Source organism: Trachypithecus francoisi, unplaced genomic scaffold (genome assembly GCF_009764315.1).
Source record: "Trachypithecus francoisi isolate TF-2019V2 unplaced genomic scaffold, Tfra_2.0 Lachesis_group5, whole genome shotgun sequence".
Classification (NCBI taxonomy): Eukaryota; Metazoa; Chordata; class Mammalia; order Primates; family Cercopithecidae; genus Trachypithecus; species Trachypithecus francoisi.
In genome coordinates, this window is record NW_022681470.1 from 149,495,374 (window position 1) to 149,507,535 (window position 12,162).

The 12,162-nt window shown below is 61.0% G+C and overlaps 1 protein-coding gene across 2 annotated transcripts in view; it reads left to right on the top strand.

Moving 5' to 3' along the window:
• Positions 1-405: 405 nt before the first annotated feature.
• Positions 406-12,162, top strand: part of SHC2 (SHC adaptor protein 2) — a 36,770-nt gene continuing 25,013 nt past the window's right edge. For both annotated transcript variants that reach the window (XM_033196839.1, XM_033196840.1), the window contains exon 1: positions 406-945. In XM_033196839.1, the coding sequence (XP_033052730.1) occupies positions 478-945 (468 nt within the window). In that variant the 5' untranslated portion in view covers positions 406-477. The remainder of the gene's footprint in view (positions 946-12,162) is intronic.

Here is a 12,162-nt window from a genome sequence, read left to right on the forward strand (position 1 = left end):
AGGTATCCTCTAGCTGGAACAGCGGAGAGGGAGGGGCCGACCTTTAGGTCTGGGGTTCTCTTTTCCCTGGCCACGCCTCCCCGGGCCTCAGTTTCCCCCTTAGTCAACGGGAAAGAAGGGAGGTGATTTCTAAGCCTCTCCAGCTCGGTCCTTCTGGGAACTTGGGCGGCGGGCGGGGGTGGGAGGCGCACTGGGGAGGGTCGCTGACGGGGTTCTGGGTTCAAAGCCCCGTCCCGCCTTGGCTGCGGGTTCCAGGCCAGCGCCCAGTGTTCTCAGAGGGCCTCAGTTTCCCCAGCCTCGCGGCCAGGCGCCGGGACGAGGAGGGCCGGGGTCCCAGGGGCGCAGCCCCCCGCGGCTGCGCGCTGGGCCGGGCGGATGACATCACCGGGCCGGGGGCGGGAGGGAGCGGGCGGAGCGGGAGGGCCTCCTCCGCGCCAGGCGCAGCGCCCGGTCGGGCTCCGTCGGGCGGCCGCGGCCATGACGCAGGGTCCGGGCGGGCGCGCGCCCCCGGCGCCCCCCGCGCCCCCCGAGCCCGAGGCGCCCACCACCTTCTGCGCGCTGCTGCCCCGAATGCCGCAGTGGAAGTTCGCGGCCCCGAGCGGCTTCCTGGGCCGCGGCCCGGCGGCGGCGCGGGCGGCTGGGACCTCGGGGGGCGCGGACCCCCAGTCCGAGCCGGCGGGCCCGGGGGGCGTCCCGGCGCTGGCGGCCGCTGTCCTGGGCGCCTGCGAGCCCCGCTGCGCGGCGCCCTGTCCCCTGCCCGCGCTCAGCCGCTGTCGGGGCGCGGGGGCGCGGGGGCCGCGGGGCGCGCGGGGGGCGGCCGGGTCCGGGGATGCCGCCGCCGCCGCCGAGTGGATCCGGAAGGGCAGCTTCATCCACAAGCCCGCGCACGGCTGGCTACACCCCGACGCCAGGGTCCTGGGGCCTGGGGTCTCCTACGTCGTGCGGGTGAGTCCCCTCCACCCCCCTGCCGGCAGCCCGTTCGCGGCGGCCTCCCCTCCCCCACCCTTTCCTCCGGGACCCCCCGGACCCTGCGAGCCAGGTGCCCCCTCCCCATCCTTCCTGCTCTCCCGCCACCCCGGACCCCCATCTCCAGCCGGCGCCCGGCGGCTGCCCCCACCCGGAGGCGCTGGGGTCCGGGTTCCCACGGCGTCACGTGGGGAGGGGCGGGGAGAGGGCGGCGGGGGAGGGGCGCGCATGCGCGGGTGCACCGCCCCCCACTCGGATTGGGCGGACAAGGCCGAGAGTGGCGAGCGGCTGGGGTGTCTCTGCCACCGGAGCCCCCTGGACAGCTGTTCACGGATGACAGACGGGGCCCCGAGACCCTGGCCTGCAGTGGGGGTGCGGGAAGGGGTGTTTGGAAGGGGGCTGGCGCCGGGACAGACCCCAGGATTCCAGATGGGAGGCTGCAGGGACTTCCAGGGTGGCCAAAGAAGCGGCCTTTGTTTATCCTGGATCTTATGATAAATGAACCTTTTCAAATACATGGGGAAGTCGGTCGCGTGGACACAGCGCGCCTCCACCTAAGACTGTAACCTTCACCTCTGCTGATGGGTCTGCCCCCTCTGTGGTTTTTGATAAACCGTGTGAAGTCACCTGCAGGGGTGGCAGGGCCTTGCATAGTCCCCCGTCTTTTGAGAGAGCGGCTGTCCTACAGCTGCAGTCATTATGGTGTCTGGGAAAATGAATGGCCATTCCCGCACGCCCCTGCTGGTGGGGCAGTGCTCCCCGCTCCCAGCTGGCCTCTGCAGCCAGAAACATGAGCCTGTGCTCCCATTGGGTTGTGTCTTTGCTTTTCTGGACACTGAGTTCAGTAGGGTCCCTCCCCCTACGCTGGGTTCAGTGGGGTCCCTCCCCCTGCGCTGGGTTCAGTGGGGTCCCTCCCCCTGTGCTGGGTTCAGTGGGGTCCCTCCCCCTGCGCTGGGTTCAGTGGGGTCCCTCCCCCTGCGCTGGGTTCATTGGGGTCCTTCCCTTACACTGAGTTCAGTGGGGTCCCTCCCCCTACGCTGGGTTCAGTGGGGTCCCTCTCCCTACGCTGGGTTCAGTGGGGTCCCTCCCCCTGCGCTGGGTTCAGTGGGGTCCCTCCCCCTACGCTGGGTTCAGTGGGGTCCCTCCCCCTGCGCTGGGTTCAGTGGGGTCCCTCCCCCTGTGCTGGGTTCAGTGGGGTCCCTCCCCCTGCGCTGGGTTCAGTGGGGTCCCTCCCCCTGCGCTGGGTTCATTGGGGTCCTTCCCTTACACTGAGTTTAGTGGGGTCCCTCCCCCTACGCTGGGTTCAGTGGGGTCCCTCCCCCTGCACTGGGTTCAGTGGGGTCCCTCCCCCTGCGCTGGGTTCAGTGGGGTCCCTCTCCCTACGCTGGGTTCAGTGGGGTCTCTCCTACGATTCATGTACCATAGGAGTCTGACCTTATTTGGAAATGGGGTCCTTGCGGATGTAATCTAGTTAAGATGAGGCCTGGCTGGATCAGGGTGGATCTTTGTAAGGAGAAGGAAATTTAGACTCAGACGTACAGAGGAGCTGGCCATGAGGAGACAGAGGCAGAGGTGGGGGCCACGGGGTCTCACGCCAGGGCCCACCAAAACCTGCGGGAGTCCCCAGAAGCTGGCTGCGAAACCTCCGTCCCCACATGTGGTCTGGGGGCCTGGGATTGTCAGCCTCAGGAGCCCTCGGCCTGCGGCGTACAACCCGCTTCTGCCTCCCCGGGACCCGCTTCCTCCTCCCCAGGACCCGTTTCCGCCTCCCCGGGGCCCGCTTCCGCCTCCTTGGGACCCGCTTCCTCCTCCCCGAACCTGCCTCCTCCTCCCCGGGACCCGCTTCCTCCTCCATGGGACCCGCTTCCGTCTCCCTGGAACCCGCTTCCTCCTCCCCGAACCTGCTTCCTCCTCCCCAGGACCCGCTTCCGCCTCTCCCGAACCCGCTTCTTCTTCCCCGGGACCCGCTTCCTCCTCCCCGGGACCCGCTTCCGCCTCCCCGGGACCCACTTCCTCCTCCATGGGACCCGCTTCCGTCTCCCCGGAACCCTCTTCCTCCTCCCCAAACCTGCTTCCTCCTCCCCGGGACCCGTTTCCGCCTCCCCGGGACCCGCTTCCTCCTCCCCGGGATCCGATTCCGCCTCCCCCGGACCTGCTTCCTCCTCCCCGGGACCCGTTTCCGCCTCCCCGGGATCCGATTCCGCCTCCCCCGGACCTGCTTCCGCCTCCCCGGGACCCGACTCCGCCTCCCCCGGGTCCGTGCAGATGCCAGGCCCAGACGGGTCTGTTCTCCCCGGTGGCATCTGGCCAGCCCCGCCCTCCCCCGGCAGTTGGTCCTGCGGGTTTAACGCCGCCGGCGAGTGTGTTCCACGGAGGACGCGGGTGCTCCCTTCACGCCACATCCCATCGGGCCAGTCACGTCGGGCCATGGGCCGTGGATGTGGGATTTAGAATGTTCGGGATTCAGACACCGGGGTTGTTGGGGCTCGGGGTGTTGGGTGGTCATTGTGCTGCTTCCCGTCAGTGCAGGAAATACGTAGCATCCGCTGCCCCTGCCGGGCACACGGGAGTGGACAATGAGAGACCTCGTTCTGCTCTCAAGGGGCTTAGATTCCAGTGGGAGACCCGGTCGGTAAATCAGAAGAGGACAAACAGATGAGGGAATAGGTTCTGGTAGCAGCTCTGCAGAGATAAAAAGTCGTGTGATGTTGGAGCGGGAGGCTGGGTGGCTGCCCCTCCCAGGAGGCGACGTTGAAGCTGAGACCTGAGCCATGGAAGCCGCGGCCGTTGGGATTGCAGACAGAGTTTCAGGCGGGGACACAGCAGGTGCAAAGGCCCAAAGCCATGGGGATTGCAGACAGAGTTCTAGGCGGGACACAGCAGGTGCAAAGGCCGGAAGCTGTGGGGATTGCAGACAGAGTTGTAGGTGGGGCACAGCAGGTGCAAAGGCACAGTAGGAGCAGACCTGGCGCGTGCACATCACTGCAAGGAGAGCCGCAAGGCTGGAGCTGGAGAGGGAGGAGGGCTCTCTCTGTGGGCTGTGGTGAGGACTGGGGGTGGTTTTAAGTAGGGGGGCAGTGCAGAGTGTGCAGTTTTGAAGGCCCCTGGGGGACCTTGTGGAAGTGGTGCTGAGGGAGGAGGGTCTGGAAGGGCAGCAGAGACCTGGGAGGAGGCTGTGACAGACGGCAGTGGCCCAGGTCAGGGGACCTAGGCCAGGGGAGAAGTGGACAATGAACCTGTGTTGGAACCCAGAGGAGTTGCTCATGGACGAGGGGCCCCAACCCTAGGGAGCTTGACAGGCCTCAGCCCCCAGTGCTGTCCCCTGGGAGCCCTGTCCCCCGTCACCTACGTCATGGCAGGCACAGGGACAGCCAGTCCCTCCTGGTCCCAAGGAAACCTGAGTTGAGGACAGCCAAGCCCCGTCACCCAGGGGCTGCGGCCCATAGCTCAGGCCTTCAGGGCTCTTCCATGCTGGAGGGGCCCCTGTGCGCGGAGGGAAACTGAGGCACAGAGAGGCGGAGCTGTGTCTGAGGTTATGCAGTGAAAAGTAGGACCAGAACCCAGGGCTGAGGGTCCTCCTGTGGGAGCCAGACAGAACATTCTGAGAGCACACATCATGTACGCACCTGTGTGAGGCACAGCAACAGCCCCCAGTGTCCGCATCCAGCCCTCGGATTCTGCAAAGGTGCCCCTCACACAGCGACAGGGGACCTGCCAGTGGGATTGAGTGAAGGACCCTGAGACGGGATGATGTGGGGGCCCAGTGTCCTCGCAGCGGGGGATGAGAGTCGGAGAGAGACCGGAAGAGGCTGCGCTGTGGCTGCAGACGGGGAGGAAGGAGCCCCCAGCGGAGGGATGTGGGTGCCTCGGTCGCTGGGAAAGGCAGAGCAGATTAGGGACCAACTCCGCCCACACCTTGATTTTAGACTTCTGATCTCTAACCTAAGCGGATTAGCTTGTGTTGTTTTGAGCCACTTAATTTGTGGTAATTGGTGACAGCAGCAAGAGGGAGTGGGTGGACTGGGCCACTCACCGGGCATCACAGAACCCCCACAGAACCCTGCAGCGATCCCGGTGTGCGGGCGAGAAGTTGGACGCTGGGCCGGCAGCGGCGTGGGCTCCGTGTCCGAGTGCCGTGGGCTGCATTGTTGCAAATGCAGGACCTCGGGCGCTGAGGCTCACGCAGAGTCCTGCGCGGTGTTCAGAGTTCCGTGGAGCCCTGGTTCCATTCTCCCCACAACCCTGGAGCGTCCAACCATTTTATAGTTGAGGCGGCTGAGGCACAGCAGGTCGAAGAGCTGCCTGAGAGCCCGAGAGCCTCCCCTGGGTCACAGCACTTGTGATACCTTCGGGGCCGTCACCACAGACCTTACTTGGAGCCGCTGGGCACCGAAGGGATCACGTGAGCCCGAGAATTCGAGGCTGCAGTCAGCCAAGGTCGTACCACTGCCCTCCAGCCTGGGTGACAGAGCAAGACCCTGCCTCAGAAACAAAACTCAGGTTTTGTTTCTGAAAACAAAGAACCCATATCTGGATTCTTTCTGTCCTTCTCCCATCCAAGTACCAGCCAGGCCCGACCCTGCTCAGTTTCCAAGGCCGGACGGCATCGGGTGTTTTCAGGGTGGTGCGACCACAGCCTCTCCAGGCTTTCTGTGCTGCCGTCCTCAGCATGCTGGCTTGGCAAACTTCGGGGTCAGAAGATAGTGGCCACGGCTCCTGGCATCGCCGGGACCCGGCCACGTCCCCTGGGAGCAGAGGTCGTCCCTTCCTGGGCTCTTTGTGAGAGACTCCGGCCGTTCTCCCTCCCCCCATTGGCTGGAAATGGCAAACCCTTCGTTCATGGAGGGGAATGGGGCCACCAAATTGGCTTAAAGACCAGCGGCATCTGGGAACCTGTTGCAAATGCTGATTCTCGGGCCTCACCCCAGACCTGCTGGGTCAGAGACTCTGGGGGGCGGCCCGGGTATCTGCATTTTGCGAGTCCTCCAGGTGACTCACACTCAGGTCTGAGATCCACCAGCTGAAGCTGCGTGTGGCCGTCCTGCTGATCAACTGCCATTGTTTACAGCAAGTATTTTGTGACCCTTCACTCCTGAAATGAAACCCAAGTGTGCCTGTGGCACCCACCCGCACACGGATTCCCCCCAAGTCAGTACGATGCTTCAACGGCAACGAAACGGAGAAACACAATGGCGACCATTCCTAGTAACTTGAAATATGTTTCAGCCTGTAAATGTGTAGGGTCCGCCGCGCTTCCTGGAGCAGCCACAGACGGGGCAGGTGCTGTGGTTCTGCAGCTCCGACACCACGGCCAGAGTCAGGCGGATGATGTGGCTTCTAACGTTGCCAACGGCTGTTTCAGTCCCACGTGTATGAAAGTCCGTGACGTCCAACGTGTATTGAAACGATGCTGCCAGGCACGGAGGCTCACGCCCGGAACCCCAGCACTTTGGGAGGCCGAGGCGGGTGGATCACCTGAGGTCAGGAGCTTGAGACCAGCCTGGCCAACATGGTGAAACCCCGTCTCTACTGAAAATACAAACATTAGCCGGGTGTGATGGGCAGGCAGCTGTCATCACAGCTACTCGGGAGGCTGAGGCAGGAGAATTGCTTGAACCCAGGAGGCAGAGGTTTCAGTGAGCTGAGATCACATCACTGCACTCTAGCCTGGGCGACCAAATGAGACTGTGTCTCAAAACAAACAAACAAACAAATGCCAAAAAGTTAAACAGAATTACCATATGATGCAGCAATTTCACTTCTTGGATATATGCCCCCCAGAAATGGAGAGCGGGGACTTGAAGGGGTCTTTGTGCACTCACGGCCACAGCAGCACAACTCTCAACAGCCCAAAGGTGGAAACAGCTCGGGCGTCTGTTGATGGATGAGTGGATCAACACGGCGTGGCTGGATCAGCACGGCGTGGCCATCCACACGCTGAGATACGACCAGGCCACGGCGTGGCCATCCACACGCTGAGATACGACCAGGCCACGGCGTGGCCATCCACACGCTGAGATACGACCAGGCCACGGTGTGGCCATCCACACGCTGAGATACGACCAGGCCACGGCGTGGCCATCCACACGCTGAGATACGACCAGGCCACGGCGTGGCCATCCACACGCTGAGATACGACCAGGCCACGGCGTGGCCATCCACACACTGAGATACGACCAGGCCACGGCGTGGCTAGCCACACGCTGAAATATGACATGACATGGCCAAGGAAAGAAATAGGGCTGTGAACCAGGCATGAGTGGATCAACACGGCGTGGCCATCCACACGCTGAAATACAACACGGCCAAGAAAAGGAATGAGGCTCTGACCCAGGCCACGGCACGGACGGACCCTGAGGACGCCTCACTCAGTGAGACTCCAGACACAGAAGGACAAGCTCTGTGCAATTCCACCCATCGGAGGTCCCCAGAGCCATCAGATTCACAGAGACAGAAAGTAGGATGGGGCTGGGGAGGGGACGGGGAGTGAATGACGGGGTTGGAGTTGGAGTCTGGGAAGATATGGACGTTCTAGAGAGACGGTGGTGGCTGCACAGCTACGGGAATGTGCCGAGTGCCACTGAACCCTGCACTCCAAGATGGTTAAAACCCTAAATTGTATATTACGTGTGTTTTACCACCATAAAAAAAGCAAGCACACAGAAGCGCGCCAGTCTCTGGCGTTACAGGTCACGTGGAGTTAGGTTGGAGGCGTGGCAGTCATGGAAGGCTTTCCCCACACACTGCCTGGAGGACGCTCCGAGGCGCTGGGGACAGTTTGGTGTCATTGTGAGGTTCCGCCCCCCCCGTCCTGTAGCGCTGGCTGCCCCGCCTGGCGACGACGGCCCACAGTGCCCCAGGTTTCTGCGGCACCCCCAGGGCAGCACTCACCCCTCACCCCTGTGGAAAGCCACAGCCGGGGGCACTGATGTGGGCTGTGGCCGGGCCGGAGGGCGGCACTGGTCAGCGTGGTGCAGGGCATCAAAGAAATTTACCTTTAAATGGTTTCAACCATAGATAAAAGAAATAAGAACAGTAGGATCCATACAGGTTTTGTAAGTTGGAAATTCTAGCAAGATGAAAAGTTACAGACTCCCTGTGTGTCATTCACCTAGATCCGCCGATTATTAACGTCTTGCCTCATTCATTCTGTCTGTATAAATTACTATTATCATTACTGTAGACGCAGTTTCACTCTTGTTGCCCAGGCTGGAGCGCAGCGGCGCGATCTCGGCTCATCGCAACCTCCGCCTCCAGGGTCCAGGCGATTCTCCTGCCTCAGCCTCCCGCTGTATAAACCATGATTATTACTGTCATCATTACTGATGAACAATTGAGAAAGTTTGCAGCCGTGATACCCCTCTACCGTCAAACACACTAGGGTGTATGCTCTAAGGACAAGGATGTTCTCTAACGTAGCTATGGTACGATGAACAAAGTCAGGAAATGCACCCTTACAATCCTGAGATCGCATGTTCAGTGTGGATGCCAATGTGACCGATTTTCCCAACAGTGCCAGAGCGACCTGTATTTTCCCATCCCACGTGGCATTTAGCCATCCTGCCTTTTTTTTTTTTTTCTGTTTTTGCGACAGGACCTCACTCAGGATCACCCAGGCTGGAGTGCACTGGTCCCATCTCAGCTCACTGCAGCCTCCGCCTCCTGGGTCCAAGCGATCCTCCCACCTCAGCCTCCCAAGCTGCGGGGATTACAGGTGTGCCACCACGCCCGGCTAATTTTTATTTATTTTTATTTATTTTTTAAAGATGGAGTCTTGCTCTGTCACCCAGGCTGGAGGACAATGGCTCCACCTCGGCTCACTGCAACCTCCGCCTCCTGGGGTCAAGCGATTCTCCTGCCTCAGCCTCCTGAGTAGGCGAGATTACAGGCGTGCACCACCACGCCCGGCTCATTTTTGTGTTTTTTTTTGTGGAGACGGAGTTTCGCCATGTTGCCCAGGCTGCTCTTGAACTCCTGAGCTCAAGCTGTCTGTCCACCTCGGCCTCCCACAGTTCTGGGATTAGAGGCGTGAGCCACCGTGCCCCGTCCGTCCTGTCTCTTTAACCGCCTCTGGCCTCGCAGTTGTTCGGTCCCGGGGAGCCGGGAGTGTTGAAGAGTGCACGCCGGCCGTCCCTGTTTGTATCTGCCTGGTGTCTGCCTGCGATCCGGTTGAGGTTGTTTTTGGCAGGAAGCACGGGGGGCTGTGTCTTCCAGCCCATGATGTCAGGAGGACGCCCGGTGCTGGTTTGTCCTGATACTGGTGCTGGAGACTTTGACGACCTGGTGTCCTGGGTCCACCTCCAACCTCAGAATGGAACCTGATTTGGAAAAGGGCCTTTGCAGACGTTAAGATGAGGGCACACTGGAGTTACTGGAGTAGGGTGGGGCCTAAATGCCATGGCTTGTGTCCTCTGAGAGGAGGGAAATTTGCACAGAAACACACAAGGAGACAGCTGTGTGGAGAAGGAGGCAGAGACTGGAGTAACACAGCCACAAGCCAAGGACGCCGGGAGCCCCCAGAAGCTGAAAGAGGCAGGAAGGACCCTCCCCCGGGGCTTCGGAGGGAGCGAGGCCCTGCCCACACCTTGACCTCAGACTCCCGGCTGGATCAGCTCCTGTGGCCCCTGTGTGTGGCCCTCGCTCACGGCAGCCCTGGGAAATTAATGTACTTGGTGAACGTGACGTTTCTCCCCAGTGAAGCTGCTGTTTGTTTCCCTTATAATTAGGAAGATCTGTGGGGACCGGTGGAGTTGGGGGACAGGTGCATGGGGACGCCGCAGCACACGCCCCGGGAGCCACTCGCAGGCCAGGCCGTGCACGTTTTCGGCGGAGGGCTGCCTGCGGCCTCCCCAGCCCTCGCCCCGGCATCTGGTCTTTCTGCCCTGGAACGTGATCTGGGGAGACAGACATGGAGACCGTGCGGACATCCTGGTTCCCAGCGCCCAGCAAACCTTCACGTACTTGTTTTAGCAAAACCTTAAGGTTCTTGTGTGAACGGAGACTTTTCATCTTATTAGTACGTTTATTTTTTTTAATATTTATTTATTTATTTATTTTTGTTGAGACGGAGTCTCGCTCTGTCGCCCAGGCTGGAGTGCAGTGGCCGGATCTCAGCTCACTGCAAGCTCCGCCTCCCGGGTTTACGCCATTCTCCTGCCTCAGCCTCCCAAGTAGCTGGGACTACAGGCGCCCGCCACCTCGCCCGGATAGTTTTTTGTATTTTTAGTAGAGATGGGGTTTCACCATGTTCACCAGGATGGTCTCGATCTCCTGACCTCGTGATCCGCCCGTCTCGGCCTCCCAAAGTGCTGGGATTACAGGCTTGAGCCACCACGCCCGGCCTACTACGTTTATTTTAATGGAAAACCAGGGAGTTACGGTTTCAGTGTGGTTTCCTCTTTTCCTCATATGATTTTTTAATTTGTTTTGAGATGGAGTTTTGTTCTCGTTGCCCAGGCCGGAGTGCAATGGTGTGATCTTGGCTCACTGCAAATTCTGCCTCCCAGATTCAAGTGATTCTCCTGCCTCAGCCTCCGGAGTAGCTGGGATTACAGGCATAAGCCAACATGCCCAGCTAATTTTGTATTTTTAGTAGAGACAGGATTTCACCATGTTGGTCAGTCTGGTTTTAGAACTCCTGACCTCAGGTGATCTGCCTGCCTCGGCCTCCCAAAGTGCTGGGATGACAGACGTGAGCTATCGTGCCTGGTTCTCATGCAAATTTTAAAAAATGCAGATATAGGCCGGGCTCGGTGGCTCAAGCCTGTAATCCCAGCACTTTGGGAGGCCGAGACGGGCGGATCACGAGGTCAGGAGATCGAGACCATCCTGGCTAACACGGTGAAACCCCGTCTCTACTAAAATACAAAAAACTAGCCGGGCGAGGTGGCGGGCGCCTGTAGTCCCAGCTACTCCGGAGGCTGAGGCAGGAGAATGGCGTGAACCCTGGAGGCGGAGCTTGCAGTGAGCTGAGATCTGGCCACTGCACTCCAGCCTGGGCGACAGAGCGAGACTCCGTCTCAAAAAAATAAAAAAAAAATGCAGATATAATTCACATATCCTAATCCTTACCCGTTTAAACTGTGCAGTTCAGTGGATTGAGTGCAGCCCACAGGGTTGTGCAACCCTCACCAGTGTCTAGTTCCAGGACGCTCCCATCACGCAAAATGGAAACTTATTGCCCGCCCTTGGCCATCCCTCCCCTCCGCCCCCTGCCCAGCCCCGGCGCCCACGCGTCCCCTCCCTGCCCCTGTGGATCGGCCTGTCCTGGACATGTCATAGAAATGGGATCACACGCTGTGTGGCCTTTCGCGTCTGGCGTCTCTCACGGAGAGTGGCGTCCTCCCAGTGTGTGCTGTGGCCCCTACCGGAGCCTCGCTCCTTTCACGTCTGGGTCGCGTTCCCGCGTGTGGATGGACCCCACGGGATTTATCCTTTCATCTGCTGATACATGTTTTGTTTCCTGCAATTTCCCTTAAAAAGTAAACGCGGTTATGTTTGTAAGTGGAGTTTATTTAAAAGGAAAATATCAAGTAAATGACATCCATACGGACCATGGCAAAGCCTATGAGGTGGGTCCCGACGGTGACGTGGGCCGCGGTGGGGGGTCCTGGAGGGTGACGTGGGCCGCGGTGGGGGGTCCCGGCGGTGACGTGGGCCGCGGTGGGGGGTCCCGGCGGTGACGTGGGCCGCGGTGGGGGGTCCTGGAGGGTGACGTGGGCGTGGTGGGGGTCCCGACGGTGACGTGGGCCGTGGTGGGGGGTCCTGGAGGGTGACGTGGGCCGCGGTGGGGGGTCCCGGCGGTGACGTGGGCCGTGGTGGGGGGCCTGGAGGGTGACGTGGGCCGCGGTGGGGGGTCCTGGAGGGTGACGTGGGCCGCGGTGGGGGGTCCCGGCGGTGACGTGGGCCGCGGTGGGGGGTCCCGGTGGTGACGTGGGCCGCGGTGGGGGGTCGTGGTGGAGACTCGGACGGTCTCCCAGGCTGGGAATGCAGACACGGGGACCTTGGCTTGCATCTGCCCTGGCCTGCTGCGTGCGTGAGGCCGGCCAGGTCCCTTCCCCTCTCCGGGTCTCAGTTTACTGACTTGTACAGTGGCGCCTTCCTTTAACTTCCTAGGGTGGGTTCTGGGTCATGCTTTCTCTCTGGGCCTCAGTTTCTGAATTTGCAAAGGGGAAGGTTGGATGTGAAGCCGCCAGG